The 26,687-nt window shown below is 35.1% G+C and overlaps 5 protein-coding genes across 6 annotated transcripts; 2 read left to right on the top strand and 3 right to left on the bottom strand.

The window, feature by feature from the left end:
• Nucleotides 1-6,721, top strand: LOC102579249 (dynamin-related protein 1E-like). The gene is made up of 15 exons (XM_006358543.2): nt 1-258; nt 429-492; nt 1,440-1,547; nt 1,775-1,876; nt 2,395-2,445; nt 2,534-2,595; nt 2,797-2,887; nt 3,013-3,077; nt 4,019-4,213; nt 4,314-4,433; nt 4,517-4,587; nt 4,927-5,152; nt 5,509-5,559; nt 5,629-5,997; nt 6,349-6,721. Exons 1-15 carry the CDS (start codon nt 130-132, stop codon nt 6,475-6,477), a joined length of 1,833 nt encoding a protein of 610 aa, XP_006358605.1. The 5' UTR covers nt 1-129; the 3' UTR covers nt 6,478-6,721.
• A 229-nt stretch (nt 6,722-6,950) lies between these two features.
• LOC102578921 (haloacid dehalogenase-like hydrolase domain-containing protein Sgpp) lies at nt 6,951-10,286 on the bottom strand. 2 transcript variants are annotated; one of them, XM_015314016.1, is made up of 5 exons: nt 10,087-10,286; nt 8,111-8,225; nt 7,819-7,970; nt 7,446-7,707; nt 6,951-7,363 (listed from the first exon to the last, which is right to left on the bottom strand). In XM_015314016.1, the coding sequence occupies exons 1-5, from the start codon at nt 10,119-10,121 to the stop codon at nt 7,172-7,174; spliced, it is 756 nt and encodes a 251-aa protein (XP_015169502.1). In that variant the 5' UTR covers nt 10,122-10,286; the 3' UTR covers nt 6,951-7,171. The 2 variants fall into 2 exon arrangements, with proteins under 2 accessions (XP_015169502.1, XP_006358604.1); XM_006358542.2 differs by having other exon boundaries at nt 8,111-8,222; nt 10,087-10,285.
• A 1,135-nt stretch (nt 10,287-11,421) lies between these two features.
• Nucleotides 11,422-14,554, bottom strand: LOC102578580 (uncharacterized). The gene is made up of 3 exons (XM_006358541.2): nt 13,587-14,554; nt 13,204-13,371; nt 11,422-12,130 (listed from the first exon to the last, which is right to left on the bottom strand). Exons 1-3 carry the CDS (start codon nt 14,037-14,039, stop codon nt 11,843-11,845), a joined length of 909 nt encoding a protein of 302 aa, XP_006358603.1. The 5' UTR covers nt 14,040-14,554; the 3' UTR covers nt 11,422-11,842.
• Nucleotides 14,555-21,363: 6,809 nt separating this feature from the next.
• Nucleotides 21,364-23,214, top strand: LOC102578252 (expansin-like B1). The gene is made up of 5 exons (XM_006358540.2): nt 21,364-21,767; nt 21,882-21,988; nt 22,095-22,276; nt 22,465-22,597; nt 22,771-23,214. Exons 1-5 carry the CDS (start codon nt 21,626-21,628, stop codon nt 22,972-22,974), a joined length of 768 nt encoding a protein of 255 aa, XP_006358602.1. The 5' UTR covers nt 21,364-21,625; the 3' UTR covers nt 22,975-23,214.
• A 596-nt stretch (nt 23,215-23,810) lies between these two features.
• On the bottom strand, nt 23,811-26,393 carry LOC102606241 (pentatricopeptide repeat-containing protein At3g29230-like). Its single transcript, XM_006358539.2, has one exon. The coding sequence runs from the start codon at nt 26,323-26,325 to the stop codon at nt 24,406-24,408; it is 1,920 nt and encodes a 639-aa protein (XP_006358601.1). The 5' UTR covers nt 26,326-26,393; the 3' UTR covers nt 23,811-24,405.
• Between the last annotated feature and the right edge of the window lie 294 nt (nt 26,394-26,687).

Here is a 26,687-nt window from a genome sequence, read left to right as displayed (position 1 = left end):
AATATAAAAATAGATTCAGTTATTTGCTTCACATTTTTCCTGCTCATTCTCCTCTCATTCGTCGCCGCATCCGCCGTCGATAGGAATCTCCGGCATCGTGAAACCGGTAGGGTTAGGTTTTTCAGTGAAATGGAAGGCGTCATTGGCCTTGTGAACAAAATACAGAGGGCTTGTACGCTCCTCGGTGATTACGGTGATGATCAAACTTTGCCTACTCTTTGGGATGCTCTTCCTACAATCGTCGTCCTCGGTGGACAGGTTCGATTCATCTACACCTATTTTTGTGGTTTTGTTTTTGCTTATATCTGTAATTTGTTGTTTTTTGTTTGATCGGTGTCTGTGATGGAGGTTTATTAGTCGTGATGGTTAATTTCGCGTTGTTGACGTGTTTTTTAAAGTGATTTTACTGAATTATGGTGCTTTTATAGAGTTCCGGGAAGTCTTCGGTGTTGGAGAGCATCGTTGGCCGGGATTTTCTACCTAGAGGATCAGGTAATGGTTTAATTGTACGAATTGTATTCGTAGGGTTAATTTTCAGTTTTTTAGACTGTAGTTTCCATTGGAGAATTTTTACCCACTAAGACCTAAGGTGGTGGTAACAATAATTTAAATCAGGAATAGAGATGAAAATCCTGTAATCGTGAGGCTTCGGGATGTTGATTGACATTTCGAGAACATGCATATAGAGATCAGTCACTGGAGTAGAATATCAAAAAGTTTAAAATCTGATTATTTTTTTTCATAAAATAAAATGAAATCATCTGCTTTAGAACAGGTTTGCTCTGATTCCAGCAAAATATGTATATAAAAAAGATTCTTTTATTTCATTAAGAAGAAGAGAGAAATGAGTACTTGATAGTTGGTACCCCAGTAAATGCTTTTATTAACACGTGCAGATAGAGAAGACAGACTAAAATAAGGTTACATTAGAGAAAAAGAAGTTTTTTTAATTGAACTGCAGCACACAACCCAGTAGCACTTAATTTGAGAGAAAATGTGACAATTAATTGATAAGTTAGAAAAAATGCCAACTTTTATAGACTATAGTTAGTTTTAGACCTTTTGACCTAATGATTGGAGTTTATGCTTATGGGTATTATCATGATTTGCTCGAGTTAAACTTTCTTATCACAATGACATTGATTCTAAATGTCTATTTAAAAAATAAAATTATATTTCTTTTCCTTTGTCTTTGACCTTCAACTGTTCCACTTCACTATTTTAGACATACTCCAAAATTGATACTTATAATTTTCAGGATGCCACATTGGAATTATTGTAGAAACACACCTTAAAATTCTACTCCACTGCACTCTTGCTCTGCTAGTAGAATAAAAAATATGTAATTTATTTGGAAAAAGAAGTTATAAACTACTATATTTATACTCTGTCCGTCCCTTTTGTTCTGTTTTCACATAGCAACATTTGTTTTGGGGCAGGAATTGTAACGAGAAGGCCATTGGTTTTGCAACTTTACAAGATTGAACCAGGACAACAAGACTATGCACAGTTTCTTCACACTGGAAATAAGAAGTTCCTAGATTTTGGTATGTTGCTGTTTTGAAGTTGTGCTACAATGCAGATATTCTGTATAGCTTCTTCTGCTTTACTATTATGCTATCCAGAATACGTTGTCATATTTCTTCTGCTGTTCTGTTAGTCCATTACCATATCCATTTTGGAATTGAATCTTTTGTGTAATATCATTTAAAACAATGCAGTATTTATGCCTTTGATTTGATTTTGACACTTTGTACATTTCTTCTTAATGAAGCTATGGTAAGATCAGAGATCCAGCAAGAAACTGACAGGGTGACTGGCAAGAGTAAACAGATTTCTCCTCTTCCTATTAATCTCAGCATCTACTCTCCAAATGGTGCGTTTAACTTATGTTATGTTACTTTTATTTACCATGTGCTGGCTTTTGTTGTGGATTCAGCAGTGTATCTGCGGGAAGACAGGCAAATGATGGTTTGCATTATTGATACCATATATATGCCCATTATGTTGCATTTTTCTGTGCTTTCAAAATATAAAAATCCCTAATTGAATGCTATGAAATTTCTCAAGTTTAGCACTACTTTCTATCTTGTGCATTATCATTTTGTGCAAATTGCTAACAACATTTGTATTACCCCATGTTGTGTGTGTTCAGTACCTATTGTTCATATAGTGCTAAAAAAAAACAAAAAAAACAACAAAGTTATTTTATGTGAACTTCATATTAACATGTTCTAAGCCGTCGTTGATTTTAGGAGGACAGTGCAATAGCTTCATTTTTAGTTTTTAGCTTTTTACTCTATAGATTCTTGGTGGTATTCATAGGACTCAATATTGGGATTTTGATTTGTCTATTGGTTCAATAAGATAACTCATCTTGGGTTTTCATTGCAGTTGTCAATTTGACATTGGTAGATTTACCTGGCTTAACAAAGGTTGCTGTTGGTATGTTTCTTCATTCTCATGTTATTGGTCTTTCATAAATACATGTTTCATGATCTATTTTGCTCAATGCAACTGTGGTTGTCGACAGAGGGACAGCCTGAAAGTATAGTTCAGGAAATTGAAGATATGGTTCGCTCATATGTTGAGAAGGTAATATGCTGAGAGGCAGAGCATGTCTTTGTTGAGTAACAAAATATAACTGTGTAGCCTCTTTGAGATGATAAATTAGCATTTAGAGAATTATGATCCTGCCACACTGAATATAGACTTTGATGATATTGCTTAGTTTGTAAATTTTTCCCTAGACATTTATAGGAACTGACTGACAAAACTTCGGTTCTTGCATTGCAGCCAAACTGTATTCTTTTAGCAATTACCCCAGCCAATCAGGATGTTGCAACATCTGATGCTATAAAGATTGCTAGAGAAGTTGACCCAGCTGGTAATATTTTCAAGTCTTCTTGGACGTAATATATTACTTGCTTTATTTTCCCCGTCTTTGCTATTTCTCCCACATTTGCAAAATACTTAAGAGTTTCACTGGAGAACTTAGTTACTTCCATGCAGGTGAACGTACAATTGGTGTGTTGACAAAGCTTGATTTGATGGACAAGGGAACAAATGCATTGGATGTAAGTACATCTTTTTTCCTTTCTACCTAACAATTGGTTTTTCCTTGTTGAAGAGGAGTTATGTTTCTCTGTATTAATCGGCATCTTTTAATTCCTGATACATCGTTAACGATGAGCGGTTTATAATACACAGGCTTATACCTAATAAATCTTCTAAATTTACAAAAAACACTGAACTCTTCTTAAAAGTCTGTTTATACCTAATAAATCTCCTAAATTTACAAAAAAACACTGAACTCTTCTTAGAAGTCTGTTTCATGCTGATTCTTCCATAGGTCATCTGCAATATCCATCACCACTTTGAATTTGGGTATTATGTGTTTCTTTCGAAGTGCTAATATTGCTTAAGTGTGAGATTTATGTCTGCACACAGTGCACAGTACTAGGATAAGCATATAACTATTTTTGTCATATGTTGATGTGCAAGAATACCTTGCTACAGGCTTCCATTGTGAGACTGTATATTGGCGGACAAGAACTTTCTATTAAGTTATACCATGCTGAAGTTCAAAATTGATGTAAGTAGATACTGATGAATGGTTGAATGTAGAGAAGGCATTCATGCCCTCTAGATGCCTAAAATAACTGCAGGATGCAGAGGCAAATAGAGCTTGTGCACATTTTCGTTAATCCATGAACAAGAAAGAAAAGAATCTAGACAAAATGAAAGAATCAGAATTGATTGATCTCTTGAAACAAACGAAAAGGAAACGGAAGTTGAAACATAAATTGTCGGGTTGTTCCCTTAAGATTGTGCAACATTCATCAGGTTCTCTTTATGAATATACTCAAAATTCTCTGTTAATAATCAGCAGTAGTTGTATGTTACCTTTGCTGTGGCTAGTCTTTTCATCAATTGCGGATAATTGCTACTTTTTTGGGGCTGTATTCTACTATACTGACAATCCTCTTTTGTTTACTTTTCAATTTATGTGATGAAGGTTCTGGAAGGAAGATCTTATCGGTTACAACATCCTTGGGTTGGACTTGTCAATCGTTCACAGGCCGATATTAATAAAAACCTTGATATGGTTGTTGCAAGGCGTAAGGAGCGTGAATTTTTTGCGACAAGTCCCGAGTATGGACATTTGGCCAATAGAATGGGTTCAGAGTATCTGGCAAAACTACTCTCAAAAGTATACACAGTCTACCAAAGTTGCTCAAGAAAGATTTATCTCTAATTCTTGTAATTGATATTTGTTATACAATGCTGATACCAAATATTTATTTTCCCAGCATCTAGAATCTGTGATCAAGGCCCGTGTACCAGCCATTTTGTCTTTGATCAATACAAGCATTGATGAGCTTGAAGCAGAAATGAGTTATCTTGGGAGACCTGTTGCTATTGATGCAAGTGTAATGATACTAACCTTTTCCTTTTCTGAAAATATGCTTAGTGCTTGATTCAATATATTTACTAGTTTTGCCTAAATTGACAGGCGCAGTTGTATGCCATATTAGAGCTGTGCCGTGCTTTTGATAGGATTTTCAAGGAGCATCTTGAAGGAGGGTAAGAATATACATTTTTCTTTAACTAATGTGAATTGTAAGAAGACAGAAGGAAAATCTTGCTGATTTGAACATTGCTGAATTTTGCTTCTGTCTTCACAACCACAACTGTTATTTTGTCATGTAAAGGGAAACCCATAATGTTTGGTTTCATTCATATGTCAAGTACTGTCCATTTAATGGATGTCACATTAATTAGGAGTCGGGGACATCTTCAGTTGATTTCAGGCATAGCGTCTTAAAAACCAAGGACATTTATTTCATTGCCTTACAATGATGTTAAGTTGAACTTGTTTGTTATAAGTTCCTTATGCTTGGCCTTCCACCTCTGCTTGTGTAGGCGGCCAGGAGGAGATCGCATTTATGGGGTCTTTGACTACCAGCTCCCTGCTGCTTTAAGAAAGCTTCCACTGGATCATCATCTCGCGATGCAAAATGTTAGGAAGGTTGTCTCTGAGGCAGATGGCTATCAACCTCATTTAATAGCACCAGAGCAAGGTTATAGACGGCTTATCGACGGTGCTCTTAATTATTTCAGGGGTCCTGCTGAAGCCTCAGTGGATGCAGTAAGTACTTGCTTGTACCTATGCTTTTATCCTGTGGATGTGATTTTTGTTATATTACTTGATGTGGCTATGGTTAAGGAGATCTTTTTATGACACTGGCCCCCACAGAGAGTGTCATCTGGAGGACTATTCTCTATTTTGCATGGGCCAGGGAGTGCCAGTAGTTCAATAGCTGCTCTATCTCAAAGACTGCATAACTTACAGAATTGGAATAGTACAGAAATGAGCAAATAATCTAAAAGCTGCTCTAATTTGAGAGCGCACAATATTTTCATATCCCCCTCTTCCCCACTTAAAAGACAAACCAATTGTTGAAACTGCTCATTTCAACTTAACTTCATGAATTGATTATGTAGGTCCACTTCATCTTGAAAGAGCTGGTGAAGAAGTCAATAGGAGAAACTCAGGTATGATCCCAACCCTTGACTACTTCATGATGTAATGGCAAATGATGAAATCGATATTTTTCAATGCAGGAACTAAGACGCTATCCAACTCTTCAAGCAGAGATAGCTTCCGCTGCAATTGAAGCATTAGAGCGTTTCCGCAGTGACAGCAAGAAGACTGTTCTGCGGATGGTGGAGATGGAATCTTCATACCTTACAGTTGACTTTTTCCGGAAACTTCCACAAGATGCGGATAAGGGTGGAAGCCCAATTTCTTCATCTGCTGACCGTTACACAGAGGGGCACTTGCGCAGGATAGGCTCAAACATTTCCTCATATGTCGGGATGGTGTCTGATACCTTAAGGAATACAATACCAAAGGCTGTGGTTTATTGTCAAGTTCGGGAAGCTAAGCGTTGTTTACTTGATCATTTCTATACGCAACTGGGCAAAAAGGAGGTATTTCACTTGTCTTGCTTAATAACCTCCAGATATTAGATATCCATATGCTTTGATATCTTACTGAAATCAATAGTTGATGAATGATGATCTATTCATGAAACTGGTGAACATTTCATTAGGTGAAAGCTCATTAATGCTGACGCAATTACAGGCACTTACACAACCTTTTTTTTTACTTCTCTGCACAAAACTCTCCAAATAATTAGCCGAAATAAAGTATCAAATAAATTGTCTGAAAATCTCTTACAGTAAAGACCTTTCACAAAAGAGGTTGAAAAGTTATGGTATGTTTTCCTTTCAGGTTCAAAGTTAGTAGATGGTGCTTAATGATTTTGTTTCCACTTGTAGGGTCATAGACTCTCCCAGTTACTGGATGAAGATCCAGTCTTGATGGAGAGGAGGCAGAAATGTTCAAGAAGGCTTGAGCTTTACAAGTCTGCTAGAGACGAAATAGATTCAACATTATGGGGAAAATGATGTGAAAGGGTATATAGTTTGCAAACTAATTAGATAATGTTTCTTTTTGCTCTAAACCTAATGCTTTTCAAAACCATAGCATCATCTTGTAATGGGTTTAAACTAAGATACATTATTAGCTTTTCTAAATTTTGAAGGAATGCTCATCTTTTACCATTGGCAGTGTGTGAATTCTGTCGGATTCAATTGGCTGCTTTATGAATTATGACACCAAGGCTACAAAAAGAACTTGTACAGCCTGAGATTTATAAGTCTGTCCTCGTCAAATGCTTTGCTATCGGGTCATATACATGGAAAGGAATCCTTAACACTTGTTTATGCATCTTATGCCCTAGATGTGCAATGGAAAAGAACAAGAACCAAAGAACAGAAGCATTCAAACAGATATGAAGAAGTTGGCATCATAACTCAAGAGTCTAATAAACAAGTTATCATAAAGTAATCACTTTTATTCTCAAGCTCTGCAAGCGTGGTGGAGTGAACTAAAAAAGCTCGTATTAAGCCAAACTGGATGCCAATGAACAATCACCATCCCAGCTTTTATACTCTTTAAATCAATGTCAACTGTTGGAAACTAGTACAAAATAATGATAGTACCATTTCCTCTTTATGAAAAAAAAATCCAAGGTTTCAATGAAGGAAGTCCAATTAACTAAACAACAATAACAGATCTTTCACCTAGTATGTGTACGTCTCAGACTGTAGTTGTTGTGGCACCTGACTTTGTGTCGATTTCCTCTAGAGCTGCCCATAGCTTCGAATCTTCATAATCTTTAATAAGAAAAGCAGGTTTTGCTTCCATTAGTATGTGAGGTGGATTTCGAGTTGCCAGCCCAACAACAGGCATCCCAGCTGCAACCCCAGCTTTTATTCCGGAAGCAGAATCCTAACAACAGAAGACAGATTATGAGTTTTAATGGTTGTGAAGATAAAGTAAATGAAAAATGCGGTCAATAAAGAAATCAGACCTCAAATATGAATGTGTGCTCCTTGGACACCTTAAGCAGTTCAAGGGCCTTCAAGTAAGGGTCAGGAGATGGTTTTGCACGCTCACACTCACTTCCGATAATAACAACATCAAAGAAATCCTTTAGGCCAAGTATTTCTATTATCAGTTCAGCGTTTAGTCTAGGTGCATTGGTAACTGCAGCCCGTTTCAGTCCACGATCTTCAATCCATTTCTTCACCTTGTACACACCATCTATAGGTTTCAACTGTTCTTTCACCAACCTATATTGCACCGAAAACAGCTATGAGACTGGAGGAATGAAATTGAACATACGGTTTAGTAGCACAAGGTCAACTGAAATACACAAGCTTCATATGCAGGGAGTTCCAAACCTTCTAAACATAGCTTCCTTTTCATCACAAAATTTAAGACCCCGTTCCTGATCATCAGGGAAAAGGGCAGATGCGATATCATCATTGTGTTTCCCAGCAATAGTCTTGATAAACCACTCCTCATCAACTGGCACACCACAATTGTAGCCTATCTGCAGAACGCAAATCGCCAGTAGCTATGACTTATGAGAAATGATTTGACAGATTCCAGAACCCACAGGGGGAGCACTCCACAAGTCAAAACATATAAGAATGACTTTCCTCTAAAGGAGAAGTAATTAATTGTTGGTACCTCTAGAAGCATTTCACGGAAGGCATAATAGTGAAGAGGATCTGAATCACATAAAGTTCCGTCTACGTCAAATAGAACTGCTTGAAGGGGAGCAAGTGTCGCGAGAGATGAACTGCTAAGAGAAAATATAGTAGTTTAGCTTTGCTTTCCGTCTTCAAAACACAACAATCTCCAAACACAATTTGGTGTAATATTAAACAGAACGCAATGTAGCGCTATACATTCCATGGACAAATCCACGCATAACATATTTGGTGAAATGACACCAACTTTCTTGAGTTAGGACCATACGTGTCTTTCAAAAACAATTTGAAAAACATTCATACCCATTCAGAATTCATTGATTCCAAATTTTGAACTGCCTCTGATACATTCTCAAAGAATAAAATATTAAACACTAGTATGTGTCTCTCCTGAACATTTTACACGAGGACCAGGAGATTATGAAAAGCATGAAGCATTGATGATAACCGTATCTCAAAGATATAATGAAGTTCATATTTTGAGAAAAAGCAAGTTAAATGTGCACTAAGTCGCTGCGCTTTCTAGGAAGGATTGTGATTTCTATTCAATAGGGGCTATACCAGGAACTGTTTAGCACAAAATCCATCTCAAGCTCAATTAGGAATTATCCAGTTATCATTTTTCTTTTACGTATGAGTCTGGACCAGACATTTTCTCATACATCATACGAACTTAAATTGCCGTTGATGTGAAGTACAGTTTTTAGGCATTGCAAAAGTTTGCAAGGCTATAGATTTTAGAAACATTCAGTCAGAGAATACAAAGTGAGAATAGACTGCAAAAAGCTTAAATTGTGTTATAACCCCAGGTCCATTAGTCACGACGAAGCTCATCGTATACCAGTCAGGAAAAAACAGAAAGCGCATAATATAAACGATAGAAATTTCAACTAAATGAAGTTAACATAACCCATTCGACTTATATTTATGAACCAGAAAGAAGAAATTGCTAACATGCCCAAGATCCAAATTGATCAATTGAAATTTAAGTGAGAAGATTGAGTTTTGAATCAGAGAAAACAAAACAAGAAAACCAGTGGCAAAAGGAAGATACAGATCTGCTTAGCCAAAGGAACACATTTTTCATTTTTCATTTACATCTATCAAATACAAACATCAAAGTTTCAAAACAAAGAGATTGAGATCAATTGTTTGTATCACAAATCAGATTGAAGAATCTCAAAAGTTCCAAGTAATAGATGAAGTTTTTTCAAATAGTCATATGGAGATACTTATATATATGTATTCAATAATACGCAAGGAAGTCATCAAAACAATTAGCTCTGATCATAAAGACTCCAAAAAATTGGGAGCTCAAGCTTATTAATGAAAAATCAAAAGATAAAAAAGTAGAACCACCAGAAGCTCTCATTCTCATTCAATCAGCAAAATGCATCAAGAAATCAGACCCCAGATCAAATCTTACCAAACGTTCAAATTTATTCACCAAATAGAAGCTAAAAATGGAATTAAAAATTCAACCTTTTTATAGAACTGCCCCCTGCAGAAAGAGGAAAATGCAACAAGACACTTTTTCCTTTACCAATCAGTAAAAATGAATCAATAAAATCAACCCCAGATCAAATCTAGCCAAATATTCAAATTTATTCACCAAAAAATAGAAGCTAAAAATGGATTAAAAATTTCATCTTTCTACAGAACTTTCCCCTGCAGAAAGGAGAAAATGCAACAAGAAACTCTCATTCTTATTCCAATCAGTAAAAATGCATCAACAAATCAGACCCCAGATCAAATCTAGCCAAATACTCCAATTCATCCACCATTTATAAGCTAAAAATGGATTAAAAATTTCACCTTTCTACATAACTGAAAGGGGAAAATGCAACAAAAAAAAAACTCTCTTTCTTATACCAATCAACAAAATACCACAAGAGACCAAACCCCAGATCAAATCTTGACAAACAAAAGCTAAAAATAGATTAAAAATTTCACCTTTCTGTCGAATTTTCACCATTAGGAGCCGTCATCTTGCAATGGCAATCAAATATAATTTTAAGAGCTGCGTTGATGAACCAGGAAAGTGTGGTATAAAAAATTCAGGTAATTAACAAAGGTCGCGACTTTATGAAGAAAAAAAAAAGAGAATCTACTAAAGAATCAGAATAGTGTAGCGTTCCAATAAAGCGTAAAGGCAAGAAAGTGGACTCTATAACATAGGGGGCTAAAAGTCAAAATTTAAAGATACCATCTAATTTTATTTTATTTTTCTAAGAGGAAAGATTATACAGTAATATATACCAAAATAGCATTGCAATGCTTCAATATAGGGAAAAAAGACAAATATACCCCGGAACTATCGTAAATGGTATGCAGATATCCTCCATCATATTTTTGAGACATTGGTGCCTCTGCCGTCCAAAAACTAGAGCATATATACTCTTTATACTAACGGATATACACGTGTCATAATCTTATCCACCAATTCGACATTTATTACATATCGGATCGACGAATAAGATTGTGCCACATGTCCTTATTTAGTCTTCCGTTAGAGTGAAGGACATATATGTTTTTGGATGGTAGGGGCACCAATGTTCCAAAAGTATGACGGAGGGTATATTTATTCTTTTTCCCTTCTATATATTGCTTATTGGCTTGTTGCAATGCTTGAAATCTTAAAGAAGGCGACGAAGGATAAATTATGATCTTTTTTATAAGTAAATAATAATAAGTTTAAAAGGAAAAATAGAAAAGGTAAATATATGATTAATCATATTCATAAATATCCATGTAAGAAATAATATTATAATTACTTAAAACACTGTTTCATTTAATATAAGGTCTTTAATAATAACAAACTATGAAAATTACAATAATAACTATGAAAATCAATTTAATTTTTTTTATCATTATAGTGAAATCATGTTGTTATAAAGAGATGTGATATATAGGAATACAATAAACATATTGAAATTAGAGACAAATGAGTCCTTTTTGGCTTGGAATGGAAAAGAAATGTGCTTCATCGCGTGTTTAAAAACAAAGGTTAAAGAAGAACGAGATCTCTCTCTACACAACGAGGCCACCAAGTTCAACGAGTCTGTTAAAGCAGTCGAGCAAACGATTAAAGAATCTAGGAAAGAAAACTACAAAATGAGAGACATCATAGAGCAGATTGTCAAAACAAATGTTGTAAAAAATGTAGCTGACTCAAAAAAGGATGAATCAGTGCTCATACATATAATAGTACTTAAACAACAATCATAAAACTTTTTTCTAACGAATTTATACCCCCATTGGTAATAAAAATCAACCCAGTCTGTACAATATGCAAAACATATGAGCTTGCAAAAATAATAAAACCTAGTAGTATCAATTTAGAGCTTATAATATACTCTAGTTTGACGTTACAATCTAAGGGCTATTGTGTACACCTTCAACACACTCTTCATGCCTGGAAGAACTATGCTGCACCAATCTTCTTGGGCAGCCATTCGATTCAAAACAGAGGCGAAAACAGGGCCAGGTGTTGGGCACGAACAACGCAAATGATTCTCAAAACTTAAATTTTCAGTATAAAGGCATTGATCAGGATTCAGCAGTATGAACTGAAATCACAAAACATTTAGAATGAACACACTGACAAGTGCAATCCAAGCCTTGTCTATCAACTCAAACTAGTTTCAAATATAAAGTAACAGATGTTAAGTATGTTGAGATTAAAACAAACGATAAGGGTCTAAGGTTATCAGTAAGAAAAGATAACTGATACTTGCGAAGAGGATCTTGGAAAGCTCAGGAGCTCCTGTTCCATTTTGACGTAATCTGGAGACACATCACTTCTTTTGCGTCTGGCAACAATGATGAACTTTTCTAGCACTGTTGCATGCTTGAGCAAATATTTCACCAATGGCATCATAAATCTAGAAAAGTTAAGGATCTTGATGGTCTTCAAATGTGGAAATGAGCAGTTAAAATCATGTGTCTCAAACCTCCTTGTCTGTTCATCCTTATTTGTGTACTTTAACAGCAAGTCCTGTAGGAAAGAATCTGCTATATTAACCTATTTTATTATCCTTAGATAGAAGTCGGAAGCCAAGGAGTTAATTCTCGATAAAGTACAAAGGTGATAATTTTTAAATTCAAGGAACATCTCAGTACTTAGCAAATGTTACAATGTGGTACATGCAAGCATAAAAAGATGTTCAAAGCATCTGATCACTTGTTAAACGTTTTTTTCCAACAACTACAAAAAGTTTACTCATAGAGTCTATTTTGATAGTGACAACATGAATCAAAGCAACACAAGCAGAACTGTTTTATGAAGGAAAATAAATTGAGAGAACAAAAAAGTTCTTCTGAACGTCTTACAAGAAAAAGGAATAATAAGCATGCCACTGCAACAGATTTAACAAAGAGAAATCCACACACTTTTGAGAATAGAAAAGCAAAATTTGATCAAAAGATATGACTGAAGCATTTGCACCTTCCTATGGGCTAAAATGGTGTCTTGAACATCGTATTAGAAGAATTTGGGTGGAAGCTAACTCTTTAACTTATTGTGAATGTTGTCAAGCAAGTTGCAAAACCTTCTTGGCAATATGAACCTATTATTGAAAAGCATAAAGAGTTGATTCATAAGTCAAGGTGACACACTATTATAGAGAAGCCAACGGTGTGGCTGATTCTTAAGTTGGATACAGTCATCTATTGGACGCAAACAAGGGTTGACAAATGGCAGCTCCCTTCCCAATTGGATCTTTTTGTGAGCACACATGTTACTTGAGAAAACTCCTCACTTTTTCAAGTTCTTATGGAAAAAATGCACAAGGGAGCAAATAAGTCTCCACAAATTAGAAGCTATTTTATAGTTCACCAAGTACTTACAAATCTTCTCATCAGTCAAATCCCCCCTCCTTGTAACCTTTTAGCATTATCTATGAAGTATATCACGATTCACGAAGGTGACTTTTCATTAAGTTTTATGATTCCTTTCCTAGTGTACTGGATATAAAAAATATGTGGATATATATCGCCGTCTTCTTTCACTATTAGTTATTTGATATTGATAACATGAAGTAACAAAAATAAAGTCCAAAGGGAACTTACTCTTGGTTTTTTGTACCCATCAATGACTAAAGTCTCAAGATCTGATGAACTCTGTAGAAAACAGCAAATTCCAGGGAAATCTAATTGCTTCAAATTCATGCGAAGCTGCAAGAATTTCCAGGTTGATGGTGGAGGCTGCCACCCTTCCAATTCCATTATGGACAAGTACTTATAAACCACATAGAGAAATTAATGAGAATATATCAAAACAAGGAACTGCTGCATACTTAATAATGACATTCAAATTGTTGAACACCAAATTGCAACTTTGCAATAAGATCAGTAAAAGAATGTAATTATTGAGAGTACTCACCAAATTATTCATTAGATTATCCTAAATACTGTCACAATTAATGTTAATAAACTAATGAATAGGAATAAACCTGGATGCACCAGGGACCTAATTCAAGCTTCTCGACATGGGCAACGCTTTGAAAAAGTTTCTTCAAACAGGTAGACTCCTTTCTCTGCAATGAGTCTTGCTCTTCAAAATCAAAATCAAGGACCACAGTGACAAGCGAAGCCACATTTCTCAAGTATATCCCTCGGCAAGATCCCAAAATTTTCAAATTTTGGATATATGGGGCTGTTATATCAAGCCATACATCACATTCATCAGTTTCTAAGTTGTCTATGATCAATTTTCTTGACTTCACGTTGCTGATTTCCAGACGATGAAATCCCAAAAATTGTCCAAATTGCAAGCACTCCAAGTTAGGGCAACCAGATAATATCTTTTCCATGGCTCCATCTGTCAAATATGTGTATGCAATTGAAAGAGAAACGATACCACTCCTTTTCACATCAGCTAAGGGTTTCAATTCCATACAAAACATTATATCCAACTTTCTTCAAGACGTATTCTTATATGCGAACTGAGAAAACTTATATCCACCTTCACATATAAGTTTAAAATGTTCAACATTTGCTAGTCTACTTGCAAAATAACACCATAAATCGACATCTTTAGCAAATCTCTCTGAGTCACCAGGATTGTATAGGACAAAATTCTCTGATTTTGTGACAACACCTCCAATAATGAAGCTCCCTATTGGTGGAATTCAAGTAATCAAGAACATCCCTTTCCGACTTAGGGCATTGGATATGAAGTGATACTGGAACGGACATCCAAAGAAACTGCCATCGCTTAGATAATACGCTGCTTCTCACTACTCTTTTACCGTCATCATGCAACATAGAGAGAATGTGAATTAGAATTGAGTCTGGCAAATCACTGAGTCGGTCTTCTTTCGCCTTGGTTTTCTTCGCCATTGGAGAAATGAAGAACTAATTTGAAGGTTTGGGATTTGGATTATGGCTGATTTTTGAAAGAAATGGAGGGCTGCCTACTTTTGCGACCAAGGGCTTTTTGTTCTTTTTTTTTTTTTCATTTCTTCGTTTTAATTTGTTTATTTTAATTTTCTTAGTCTTTTATATATTTGAAATTTACGTAAAGAATATTTGATTGACTCTTGAAATTTTATTGGTGTTGTCACGCCCCAAAGTAGGGAGGCGCAACCGGCACTCGATGTCGTATTCGATCGAGTTAGCCACTGAAACATACTAGCTAATTAAACTGTGGTCCCAAAAGATCAGGCAACACAACATTTGAAATATGAAGTGTGGACCGTTAAGGTCACAACTTGAACAACAATAAGTCATATAAACTATGGTAGACAAGCCAAAAATAAGGAATTACTAGCTTGCTGACGAGGATATATATATATATATACCGTCCGTCAACATCGAAAGAATGTGACTAGAATTGGCTCTAAATCACTGAATCGATCTCCCGTCACCATGATTTTGTTCTCCATTGAAGAAATAAATAACTAATTTGGGGGGTTAGGGGTTTGGGATCATGATGAATGGAGAGAAATGAACTTAATTGGGTTTTATAGGGAAGTAGGTGGGTCGGCCGGGTTATAATATTAGTGCACGTTAAATTTAATTCTGGATAGATTAGGTAACATGAATCATTTAAATGGATAATACGTGTATTTTTTGACTAATTGAGTTTGTTAGTGAAGAGATTGATAATATATGTATAATCTAGTTATTTGAGTTGTTATCGAAGAGATTTATAACAGACATATTTTTTTATTTGTTTAGTTTGTTAGGGAAGAAATTGATAGTACGTGTATTCGAATTGTTAGTGAAGAGATTGATAATATTGTGTATTTGAGTTGTTAGAGAAGAGACTGATAATGCGTATATTTTCTAATTATTGAAATTATTATTGAAGAGATTTATAGCACGTGTGTTTTCTAATTATTTGAGTTGTTAGTGAAGAGATTGATAATACATGTATTTTATTATATTTCACTTGTTAGTGAAGAGATTAATAAGTTGTTAGTGAAGAAATTAATAAACGTGTATTTTCTGATTAGTTGAGTTGTTAGTGAAGAAATTGATAACACGTGTTTTTTTATTATTTGAGTTGTTAGGGAAAAGATTGATAACACATGTATTTTTGCCATTATTTGAGTTGTTAGTGAAGAGATTGATAACACATGTATATTCTGATTATTTGAGTTGTTAGTGAAAGAGATTGATAGCACGTGTATTTTCTAATTATTTGAATTGTTGGTGAAAAGATCGATAACACGTGTATATTCTAATTATTTGAGTTGTTAGTGAAGAGATTGATGACGCCTGTAATTTCTGACTATTTGAGGTCGTTAGTGAAGAAATTGATTCCATATGCACTTTCTAATTATTTGAGTTGTTAGTGAAGAGATCAAAAACATGTGCATCTTTTTATTATTTGAGGTATTACTGAAGAGTTTGATAACACGTGTATTTTTTTATTATTTAATTTGTTAGTGAAGAGATAAATAACACATATATTTTTATTGTTTTTATTTGAATTGTTAGTAAAAAATAGGGATAAGGGTCTGAAAAATACCTTAACTTTGGTCGAATTTGCTGTTGTGCTACTAAACTTTCATGAGGACCTATTACCTCCCTAGACTATTTAATACCATATTTTTTACCCACTAAACTATTTAATAGTGTATTTTAAAGGTATATATATGCCCACGTGGACACATTACTATTTATAATTTTGCATTATTTTTTACTAAACTTTTATGAGGACCTATTACCTCCCTAGACTATTTAATACCGTATTTTAAACATATATATTTGCCCACGTGGACATAAAAAATAATGCAAAATTATAAATAGTAATGTGTCCACGTGGGCATATATATACCTTTAAAATACACTATTAAATAGTTTAGTGGGTAAAAAATATGGTATTAAATAGTCTAGGGAGGTAATAGGTCCTCATAAAAGTTTAGTATCGCAACAGCAAATCCGACCAAAATTGGGATATTTTTCAGACCATTATCCCTAAAAAATAACACGAATTTTCACATTGTGTCACCGCAAATGCACAAATAAACTCTAACTATTAATGGATGACATTTATAGTTAAACATATTTGAGTTTTTTCTCACTTTTTTTTTAAAAATGTAAACCACCTTTATGGTACATTTATATAGGATATATGAATATTTCCAACCTTGTGTGTGTTCCGGTCCTCACATTCGAGGAATATACTAGAAACAAAAAAAATTGTAGGATAAATAAGTTTTGAGTCTAATAAAAATTGTGGTTTTTAAGGAATTTAATTTTCTTGTAATTGTTCAAATTTGGATTAATTTTTTCCATAATATTCATTTTTCGTTGCATGTTTGGGATACGTTTGGTGTTCAATATATTCTCTGATGTCAGTAAACCATGGTTTATCGTTGGGGCGATAGATTATAGTACGTACCATTCTCCAAGAGTCTTATATGCCGATATATTTCCGCTTTCTGATTGCAGGGGCGCTAATGCGACCTTCCTTCAGTTGGTTGAAAGGCGCTTCACCTTAAGATTAAGAGAGATACTTTCTCTTGGTGATCGGTTCAATAAATGATAGTAGACCACACTATCATTTACAGGGGCAGACCCACATGGTCTTTAGGGGGCTCGGCAAAAAATTACACTCTAATTATAAGGTAATTTTTTTGAATTTATGTAGATATAATAAATTTGAACCTTCTCATGAACAAGAAGTAAGTTGTAGTGTAGTGGCAAATCTCTTTTTAGATTGGCCCACATGTCCATGATTCGAATCCCATTGTAGTCATTTTATTTTTTTTACCTTCTCTTCATTTAGTTTCAGAACCGATCTTTCATGTTTTTTGTTTTTTCTTTAAAAAAAAAGTAAATTTAAAGCCAAAAAAATTCAAACGTGCTAAAAGGTCTCTTATCACGGAACTAACTTTTTTTACTTATAAACTACTCCCTCCGTCCCTATTTAGTTGTCCATATTTCCTCTTTTAATTGTCCCTATTTAGTTGTTCATTTTGACAAATCAAGAAAGGACAATAAATTTTTTCCCATTATACCCTTATTTAAATAAAGTTGTCATAAATAAAGTAAATAAACTTACGAACTTCCCAACATTTATTAGTTATCTTGAGTGAATTTATTTTGGAATTGTAAATTGTACTATAAGGGTAAAATTGTAACTTCACTATGTTAATCATTGTTGCCTTAATCTGTGTGCCATTTCTAAAGTGGACAACTAAATAGGGACGAAGGGAGTATGTACTAGTACTTCCTTTGAATTATATTTTGTTGGCTTATTCACACATTTATTTTATTATTTTTCGAACCCCCTTAATGAAAATCCTAGATCCGCCACTGATCATTTACTCTCTTTTTTTTTTTTTGTATTAAATATGATGTAACATAGGATAGAAAGAAGAAATATCAATCCCAACAAATATTTTCAACACTGACAATTGAACTGACTGAATTTCAACGAACTCAATAAATGATAGCAGATCACACTATCATTAACTTTTTCCTGTTTTGTTTTGAAAACGATGCACACAAGAGAGAAAGAAGTAATATCAATCCCAACAACTATTCATAGTGAAATTGATTTTTTGGTTCAAATATAAGGTTTTTAATATTAATAAAAAAGATTGATCATAACAATACCATTAAATTCTTTAATGGAATCAACAAAGATTATAATAAGATGGATAAGATCCCTTCATCCTTAATCAAAGGTTTCAAATTCTGAGTATGAAAAAAATTCTTCTAGGAAGTGTTTCCAGCCTTGCATGGGCTTAATGGAGCAAAAATTTAGATTGATTAGAACCCTAATATGAATATCAAACATCGAGTGGGAATTATTATTTTTTTTTTAAAAAAACCCCTCTTTTAACTGTACAACTCTTTTCTTCATAACCCTTTGCCTTAGATATTTTTTATGCCAAAAAGAGTGACATAATGCTTTAATGCTGAATAATCCATTGGTTTGACCTTCCTAAATGAAGAATATACATTTGAACCAAGTATTAGAGTGTATAGCTATATGTCTTGTACTATATACATAAGGGCTAGTAATGTCAAAGGTATCTCGATTCCTTCAACGAAAAATAATATTTAGGTAAATATATACAAGAGATAATTGCTTCTTAATCGTAAGTTACTTGCACAAATAGGAATTGTCTTTATATCATTTAGAAAGAAATCATAAAGGAAATAGATTGTAAAGCATCCATCAAAATTATTTAAAAGGAGTTCTCCGAAGAATGAACTTCGAGAAGGTAGAGTAGAAATTAGTATGAGAAAATTCGCTAAAACAGTCAAAATGAATGAACACGTTCAATTCAATAAAAAAGGCTTTAAACCCAGTAGTTCTAGCAGTCAACTCGATTCTTTCAAATTGTTTCTCATTACTGAGAAAATGTAACAAAGATAAATTATAGCAAAGAGTAATTAATCATTGTTATTTTACATATATATTGAATCTCGTTGATCTTTTCAGTTGTTCATTTCTTTATATTTTGAATTCCCTCAACGAAAATATTGTCTTGAAGTTGGGGCAATTAGCACTAAGTTCATGTATCAAGAGGTCAAATCCAAATGAAGAAGACAACCAGTTACAAATTTATAGTGGTACAGTTGAGACCCTTCAAGTGGGGTGATTTATATCCAAAGCAGAATGTTGTGAAATGAACTTGTCAAGGTTCAAGAATAATAGAGTAGTAGCAGACATTGTAGGGTCAAAATCCTTCAGTGGATTTCATGTCATAGATGATGTGTTGTTACAAGTACTTGCTCCCTGGACATGACTCTTGTATCCAGGATTTTGAGATGATGGGTGCACTATTACGAAAAGATGGATCTAAGATATAAATTTGATCGATTTAACATTTAGGTTGTTATCACTAGAAGTAATTAAAATTTTACAATTATAAGTCCAAAATTATTTTTACCTATCCAAACCACTTAGAGAGGCGTTACCCAATTTTAGAAAGGAAAATAAAACTAGATAAATAAAAGATTCAAATTTCTAACCTCACTTAGAAAGGTGCACCCAATCATATAATCACACGGTATGATATTTCAACTATGGGTTCACATATCCATATTTAATTATTTAAAAAACAAATATAACACTACTATATATGATTTCAGGAGGGGAGCATGGGTTCACGTGAACCCGGTGACCCCCTCCTGGGTACGCCTCTGGGACCTTATCAATATTCTTGATGAAATTCTTGAGCTTATGACCATATAGTAAGCTACAACCCAGGGCTTTCGTCTAGTGATAAAAGTGTAATAAATGACGCGTAGGTCAGGCACATGATTAGAGCCATATGTTGATGGATGTTGGGGATTTCACAAGTTAATAAAAGAAGTAGTCATTTAATATCCAAATGATTATAGCCTTTGAAAGTGCCAATTAGACTTCTTAGTCAATAGCTAATGTTGTTTTCTTTAGCCATATTTGACAACTAGCAACCAAAAGGGCAGCCTGGTGTACTAAGCTTCCGTTATGCATGGGGTATGGGAAAGGACCGAACCATAAGGGTCTATTGTAGGCAGCATTTCTACAAGAAATTGTTTCCACAACTCAAACTCATGACCTCTTGGTCACGTGACAGTAACTTTACCAGTTACGCCTAGGTTCAACTTCATTGATATTCTTCTGTTCTTTACCCAAATTTGGCAACTAGCAAGCTATTCCTTCCTTTTTTCTATTCCTTGTGACTTTTAAACACATCTTTTGGAAATTTCAAGCAAACCGTTAGTAGGACCTTAGATTCTTTTGTGCAAAAGCACCTAACTTGTCCCCAATTTTACTTCTACAACAAGCAAATTCCTAATGAAATTTGTCCTGCAAAGTCAAAAGCTATATCTGTTGTTCATATATTCTTCATACATCCATATCAAACCGGAAAATACTTACTTACCCTTGGTGTTTTCATCAATTCAATGAATGCATGACATGTATCGTTACATGCACTTTTATCACTTATTCACTTAACCATAGTTAATAAATGTGACAGTCTCACCTCAATTTAATCACTAAACTATGGTAAATTAATGTAGCTTCGTGTAAACACCGAGTGTGAGTAAGTTCAGGAAGCAGTGGAAGGGGAAGATGGAGGAGTCACTATCACACAAGTTGGTTCAGACCACTAAGATATTAGTTTCAAGGTTATTCTTATCAAGAAAGAGGCCATGTCATGAAGGAAGAAGAAATAACTACCAACTCTATCCCGATTTTTTAACACACTTTTCGTTGATCTATCACAAAAAAATGCCACTTTTTATATTTATAAACAATATAATCTTCAAATTTTCATTTTACCCTGAATTAGATAATGTATAATCACATGAATGTCTAAAGTTTGTTCTAGACCACAAGTTTCAGAGGTTTTTTTTCTTTTCTTCTTAAACTCCATTCTCAGTCAAATGGTGACACATATTAAAACGGAGGGAGTAATTACTAATTCCTCATCACTAGTTAAGGTTTATGTGATACTCTTTCCTTTTTAGTCAGTCCCAAAAGAATGACAACTTTCTATATTTAGTAAATATTTAACTTTAAACTTTTCATTTTACCCTTAATGAGATTTATAAACACACAAATATGTATAACTTGTTTTAGACGACAAGTTTCAAAAGTCTTTCTTTCATTCTTAAACTCCGCGCCCAGTCAAAAACCACCACTTAAATTAGGAGTTAGGACGTAAGGATTAGGGAATAGTAACAAAAATACTAAACTGAGCGGTTGAAGGTTGGCAAGGAACACATTGAACTGAGAGATTTAAAGAAGCACAAAATATTCAACTAATAAAGTGAGAAAGTGACTCCCTATATTAACTAAAAACAAGTGATGCAAGGTCCAAAAAGGTTGCTTGGATAAGTAAAGGCAGAATTCCCTGCATTCAAATTTAAAGTTGAATAGAATGTCAAAAGTCATAGTTAAGTTTTACCAATGTGGAGGTTTATTTGCTGCTTTCAGTTCACTATAAATACTCGAACGCCATTTCAGTTCCCTGCAACACCAACTTGTTCTCTTTTGCTTAATTACCCTTTCTTGTGATCTTTAATCCAAATGGCTCCTCTTCAAGTTCTCTCTGTCTTTGTAGCATCTTTTATCTTCATGCAAACTCTGGGGAACTCTCAAACATGCCCGGATTGTTTCACTCGTTCTCGTGCAGCCCACTATCCAAATTCAGAAGAAAAAGGAACAGAAAGTGAGATTCTTGACATGCATAGTTGACAAATAACATATTAACATGTGCGTAAAATGTGGAAAGTTTAAAGTTCTCATAGAATAATTATAACCTCTTCTGTTTGGTTGCATGCAGCTGGGAGTTGTGGATTTGGTACTTTTGGAGCAACAATCAATGGCGGAGATGTCTCAGCAGCATCAGAACTCTATCGAAATGGTCTAGGATGTGGTGCATGCTACCAGGTAATGAATAAAAAGGAAGAAAAATTATGTAGTCAATAAATAGATAATAACTAGCCAAGATTTTCACGTATAAGATGTCATTCTGGACTTTACCTTGTTTTGCTAGGTGAGGTGCACCGACGGTAACTACTGTTCTGATAAAGGAGTGACTATAGTTGTAACAGACCAAGGTGCAGGTGATCGCACAGACTTTATTCTAAGTCAGCGAGCCTTTGCTCGCATGGCTCAGACAACAGATGCTGCTGCTTCTATATTGCCACTTGGTGTGGTGGATATTGAATACAGAAGGTAAGATGTATCTCCCAGTTGAAGTTAGTTTATAGCTAGGCCTGTAAATATTCTAAGTATATAAGCAAACATGGATCATTGGATATCAATTAATCGAGTACAACATAAGGTACCAATAAGTAATTTACCAATTTCTCTCCTGTTAAAAGGGAGATTCACATATCTATTACTCTTTCTCCATCGAACAGGGTCTCATGCACCTACCCGGACAAAAATATTACAATCAAGATTGAAGAGAGCAGCGACAATCCTCATTACTTGGCTTTTGTGATATGGTATCAACAAGGAAAAAAGGATATTACAGCTGTGCAACTATGTGAGGTATAACTGCTAGCTTGCAAGAACCTAACATCTGTTTCATCTTTCAGAATCCACACAGAAAAAAGTTTCTACATGAAGCCGATAAAGAAATAACATTAGGAGAAGTTAAGACTACTTCATCCAAATTGTCCTATGTTTCAATGTTTTGAATACTACCTTTTTTCAATATGCAGACACAAAATTTTGTATGTAAGCTGTTGGACAGGACACGTGGAGCAGTGTGGACTACTACTTCACCTCCAAGGGGACCTCTGCAAATCAGAATGCTACTGAGTGTTGATGACGAAGATGAGACATGGGTTGTTCCTGTCAATAATATACCTGAAAACTGGAAAGCTGGTGACACATACGACTCAGGAATACAAGAAGATGCATAAACACAAAGGATTGTTGCTATTTAATTAAATTTTATTATAAAAGCTTATTGTCTCTTTGATATTGTTACTCTGCGGTAGCTATCGTTCTTTACGGCTAGTAAATATAATCAACAAAAATTATCCTGACTCAATTATGTATTTTCAACAAATAAAGTTTATGCTTTAAAACAGTTTTTCATATTGATTCATGACCGGAATGTAAGAATACAGAACTTGTCTACATCTATTATTTAAGTTGTGCATGGGTTTTGCCCCACCTCAGGTAATCACACCTTGAGCCCATCATCTTCCTGAACAGCATCCACCAAATCAAATTCAATCGGTACACAGGCATTCCTTGAAGTCCTAAATTCTGCATCGCACGTAATTATTCCCTCTGTTTCATTTTTATGTGAAGTGTTTGAATGGCAACAGAGTTAAAGATGAAAGGAAACCTTTTGGACCTTGGGGTCAAAACTGTGCCATGAAATTTCTGTGGCTATAAAATTATGATGTTAAGCATAGAATTGGAAGTTTAGAGTTAACTGTTTCTATATATAGAAAGGTGACTTTTTTTTGGAACGGACTAAAAAGGAAAGAATTCCACACAAATGGTACATTATTTCATGTGTAAACTAAAGTTCTTCAATTAGATCACAAATCTGATCATTCAACTTAAACTATTGCTTGCATTAGATTAAACTACAAATTTCTGCACAGTGTTTCAAAGCACATGCTGAATACAGCCACCCCAATTAACCTCTACAAATGGAACACTAATCCTGGTCACAAGACTCTAGTCATGAGAACCTCTTAGCTGATAACAAAACACAAGTAACCAAGACGAGGCAAAGAAGTTAACTGTAAACATACTATAGAGCTGTGGTTGTTACAGACAAAGGTGGAAAACTCTGATAGTTACAGATACAATGGAAGACAGCTATGTTATTAGAATCCATAAGCTATCTCAATCTGAAGAATCTTCAGATATATTATGTATAAAAGAAACCGAAGTAGGAAATTTTGGAGTACTCAGCTTATTCAGATGCCTTTCCTGCCAACTTTGAGATTTCACTGCAATATGTGATGATCTTAAGTTATCCACTAGTGGCTTTTTCTTCAATCTGAGGATATCTCAGCCAATTTAAAAATCTAATCTTTCAAGAATTCCACATCGAAGATGTTCACTCTCTATTCCAATTGTCAATCATAGTCCCACCACAAAAGTTGCAGGTCGGTTGTAGACAGTAAAACAAGCATAATAGACTTGCTGCACTATGCCGGATTTTCTGCTGTACCAGAATATGCAAAGAAATGTAGTCTTGGCTCAAAAGCTGTTGCAGTTATGCTCTGTGAGTTTGATGTCCTCGATTCACTATATCTCTTTTGGCATTTATGTCCCTGTTGTTGCTTCTCCAAAGGATTCCATTATATTCAAGTTCCTCCATTCCATCACGTTTCAATCTGACATTTGATCTGAGCTCCCATCTCACTCAACATGGAAGACATCATCATTCTCTTGTGTACTGAAACATTTTCTGGAAAACACCACATGTCCGAGTTTGCAAATTGGACTAGGCTAGATCCTGCTTCCTTCCTAATTCCGTTTACAACCATTATTTTTCTTACCTTCTCCACGTCATCCCATCTCTCTTGTCCAGCATATATGTTGGAAAGAAGCACATAGGATCCGATATCCTCTGGATCCCTCTCAATTAATCTCTTGGCGACGATCTCACCAAGTTCCAAATTTGAGTGGGTCTTGCAAGCTGAAAGCAAAGCTCCCCATAATGCGGGTCCGGAGTCCATAGGCATATTCTTGATGAGGTCTTCAGAATCTCTCATCAAACCAGCCCGCCCAAGAAGATCAATCATGCAACCGTAGTGCTCAACTTTAGGCTCTATTCTATAAACTCTAGTCATCACATCAAAATACCACCATCCCTCTAATACCATCCCTGAATGAGTACATGCACTTAAAACACAAATGAACGTAGCACCATTAGGCCTCACTCCACTTTTTTCCATCTCCAAGAATGTTTCAAGTGCTTCCTCGCCATGCCCGTGAGTTCCATAACCCGTGATCATAGAGTTCCACGAGACGACACTTTTTTCTGGCATCTCAGCAAATACCTCTTTCGCCAACTCCATCTCACCGCACTTAGCATACATTGTCAATAGGGCAGTCGAAAGCAACATGTCAGGCTTAACCTTCCCACTGTATCTTATATATGAATGTATCCACTTTCCTCGATCAAGTCTCCCTAAATGTGCACAAGCAGTCAAAACACTCATGAGGATAGCCTCATTTGGCTGAATATCTCTTCCTTGCATCATTATATCAAACAATCTCAAACATCCCATATAGTCCTTCAACCGCACATAAAGAGCCATTAAAGTAGTCCAAGAAACTACATTCCGATAATCCATCTGCTCAAACAGAGCACGGGCAGCTACTACATTTCCAGTCCTAGAATATCCATCAAGTAAACAATTCCACGAAACAGTATCCCTCGAAGGCATCTCCTGGAACAGCAACTTTGCAGCCTCCATATCTCTGATCCCCACATATCCAGATAACATGGAATTCCAGCTAAAAACATCCCTTTCAGGCATTACGTCAAAAACATAACGCGCAAGATTCACTTCTCCATTTTTCACGTACCCGTCAATCATTGTGTTCCAAGTCACCAAATCTGAGTCAGAACTTAAATCAAACACCTTCCTTGCATCATGAATCCGACAACACACTGAATACATATGAATCAAAACATTCCTAGTATACAAATCCAACTCAAACCCACATTTCACTACATGGGCATGAACCATTTCCCCTTCTCTTACCCTACCCAAATCAGCACAAGCCTTAACCAATATAGGAAACGTATAATGATTCTGAAAGATCCCACTTTTAACCATCTGATCAGAGTAAAACACCAAACCCTTTTCCGGGTCATCGAAATTCACATAACATTTCATAACTGTATTACAAATAAAAGCATCTGGGTATTCAAGACTCTCAAAAATCTTTACAGCATGAGGAAAAATGGATTGTGAAGAGCAAAGTTTCATCATAACTCGACCTGCAGCTAAAGGGTGCTGAAAGATACCTGAAACAATGAGCTGGGCATGTACTTGATTAAATTGTCTCAATTTCGGGGTGCAAGAATCTAAAATTCGCAAAATGGGGTGGCTCAATGTCAATGTACTATGTACACCATTGTTGTATGGGTCAAAAGATTGAGCATCATCATGATCAGACCAGAGTTTTGGAGTGGGTTTTGAAAGGTTAATTTGGGTTTTGATGAACTTGTTAACGTATTCTAAAGAAAGGGAGAGAGACTGCTTCGAATGTTTGAATCTAACCGCCATCTTTTCTCCCCGCGAATATTACAGAACCCTGAAGAAATATGCAGTCCTTGTTGATTAAGGAAATAGAGCAAGTCCTAGTTGAAGCCTTTAGGGTCGTTTGGTTCGAATACAAAGTAATGTTTTATGTATGAAGTACACAAACTTTAATAATGTAGGCGCTAATTATATCTTATCTCAAAAGTTTTCTAAATTACTATAATCTCAAAATTGCAAGAACTCGTGAATACATTGTTTCCTCACCCAGGGCCGGCTCTTGCATACAAAATTTGAGGCATATGCCTTATTGGGGGCCTCAAATTATTACCAAGAATAAATTTTTTGTTAATTTTTTACATAAAATTATATTATTTTGTTCTCCTTAA

The sequence above is a fragment of the Solanum tuberosum genome, unplaced genomic scaffold (assembly GCF_000226075.1).
Source record: "Solanum tuberosum cultivar DM 1-3 516 R44 unplaced genomic scaffold, SolTub_3.0 scf00274, whole genome shotgun sequence".
NCBI classification, from domain to species: domain Eukaryota; kingdom Viridiplantae; phylum Streptophyta; class Magnoliopsida; order Solanales; family Solanaceae; genus Solanum; species Solanum tuberosum.
This window is presented reverse-complemented; position numbering and strand designations above follow the sequence as displayed.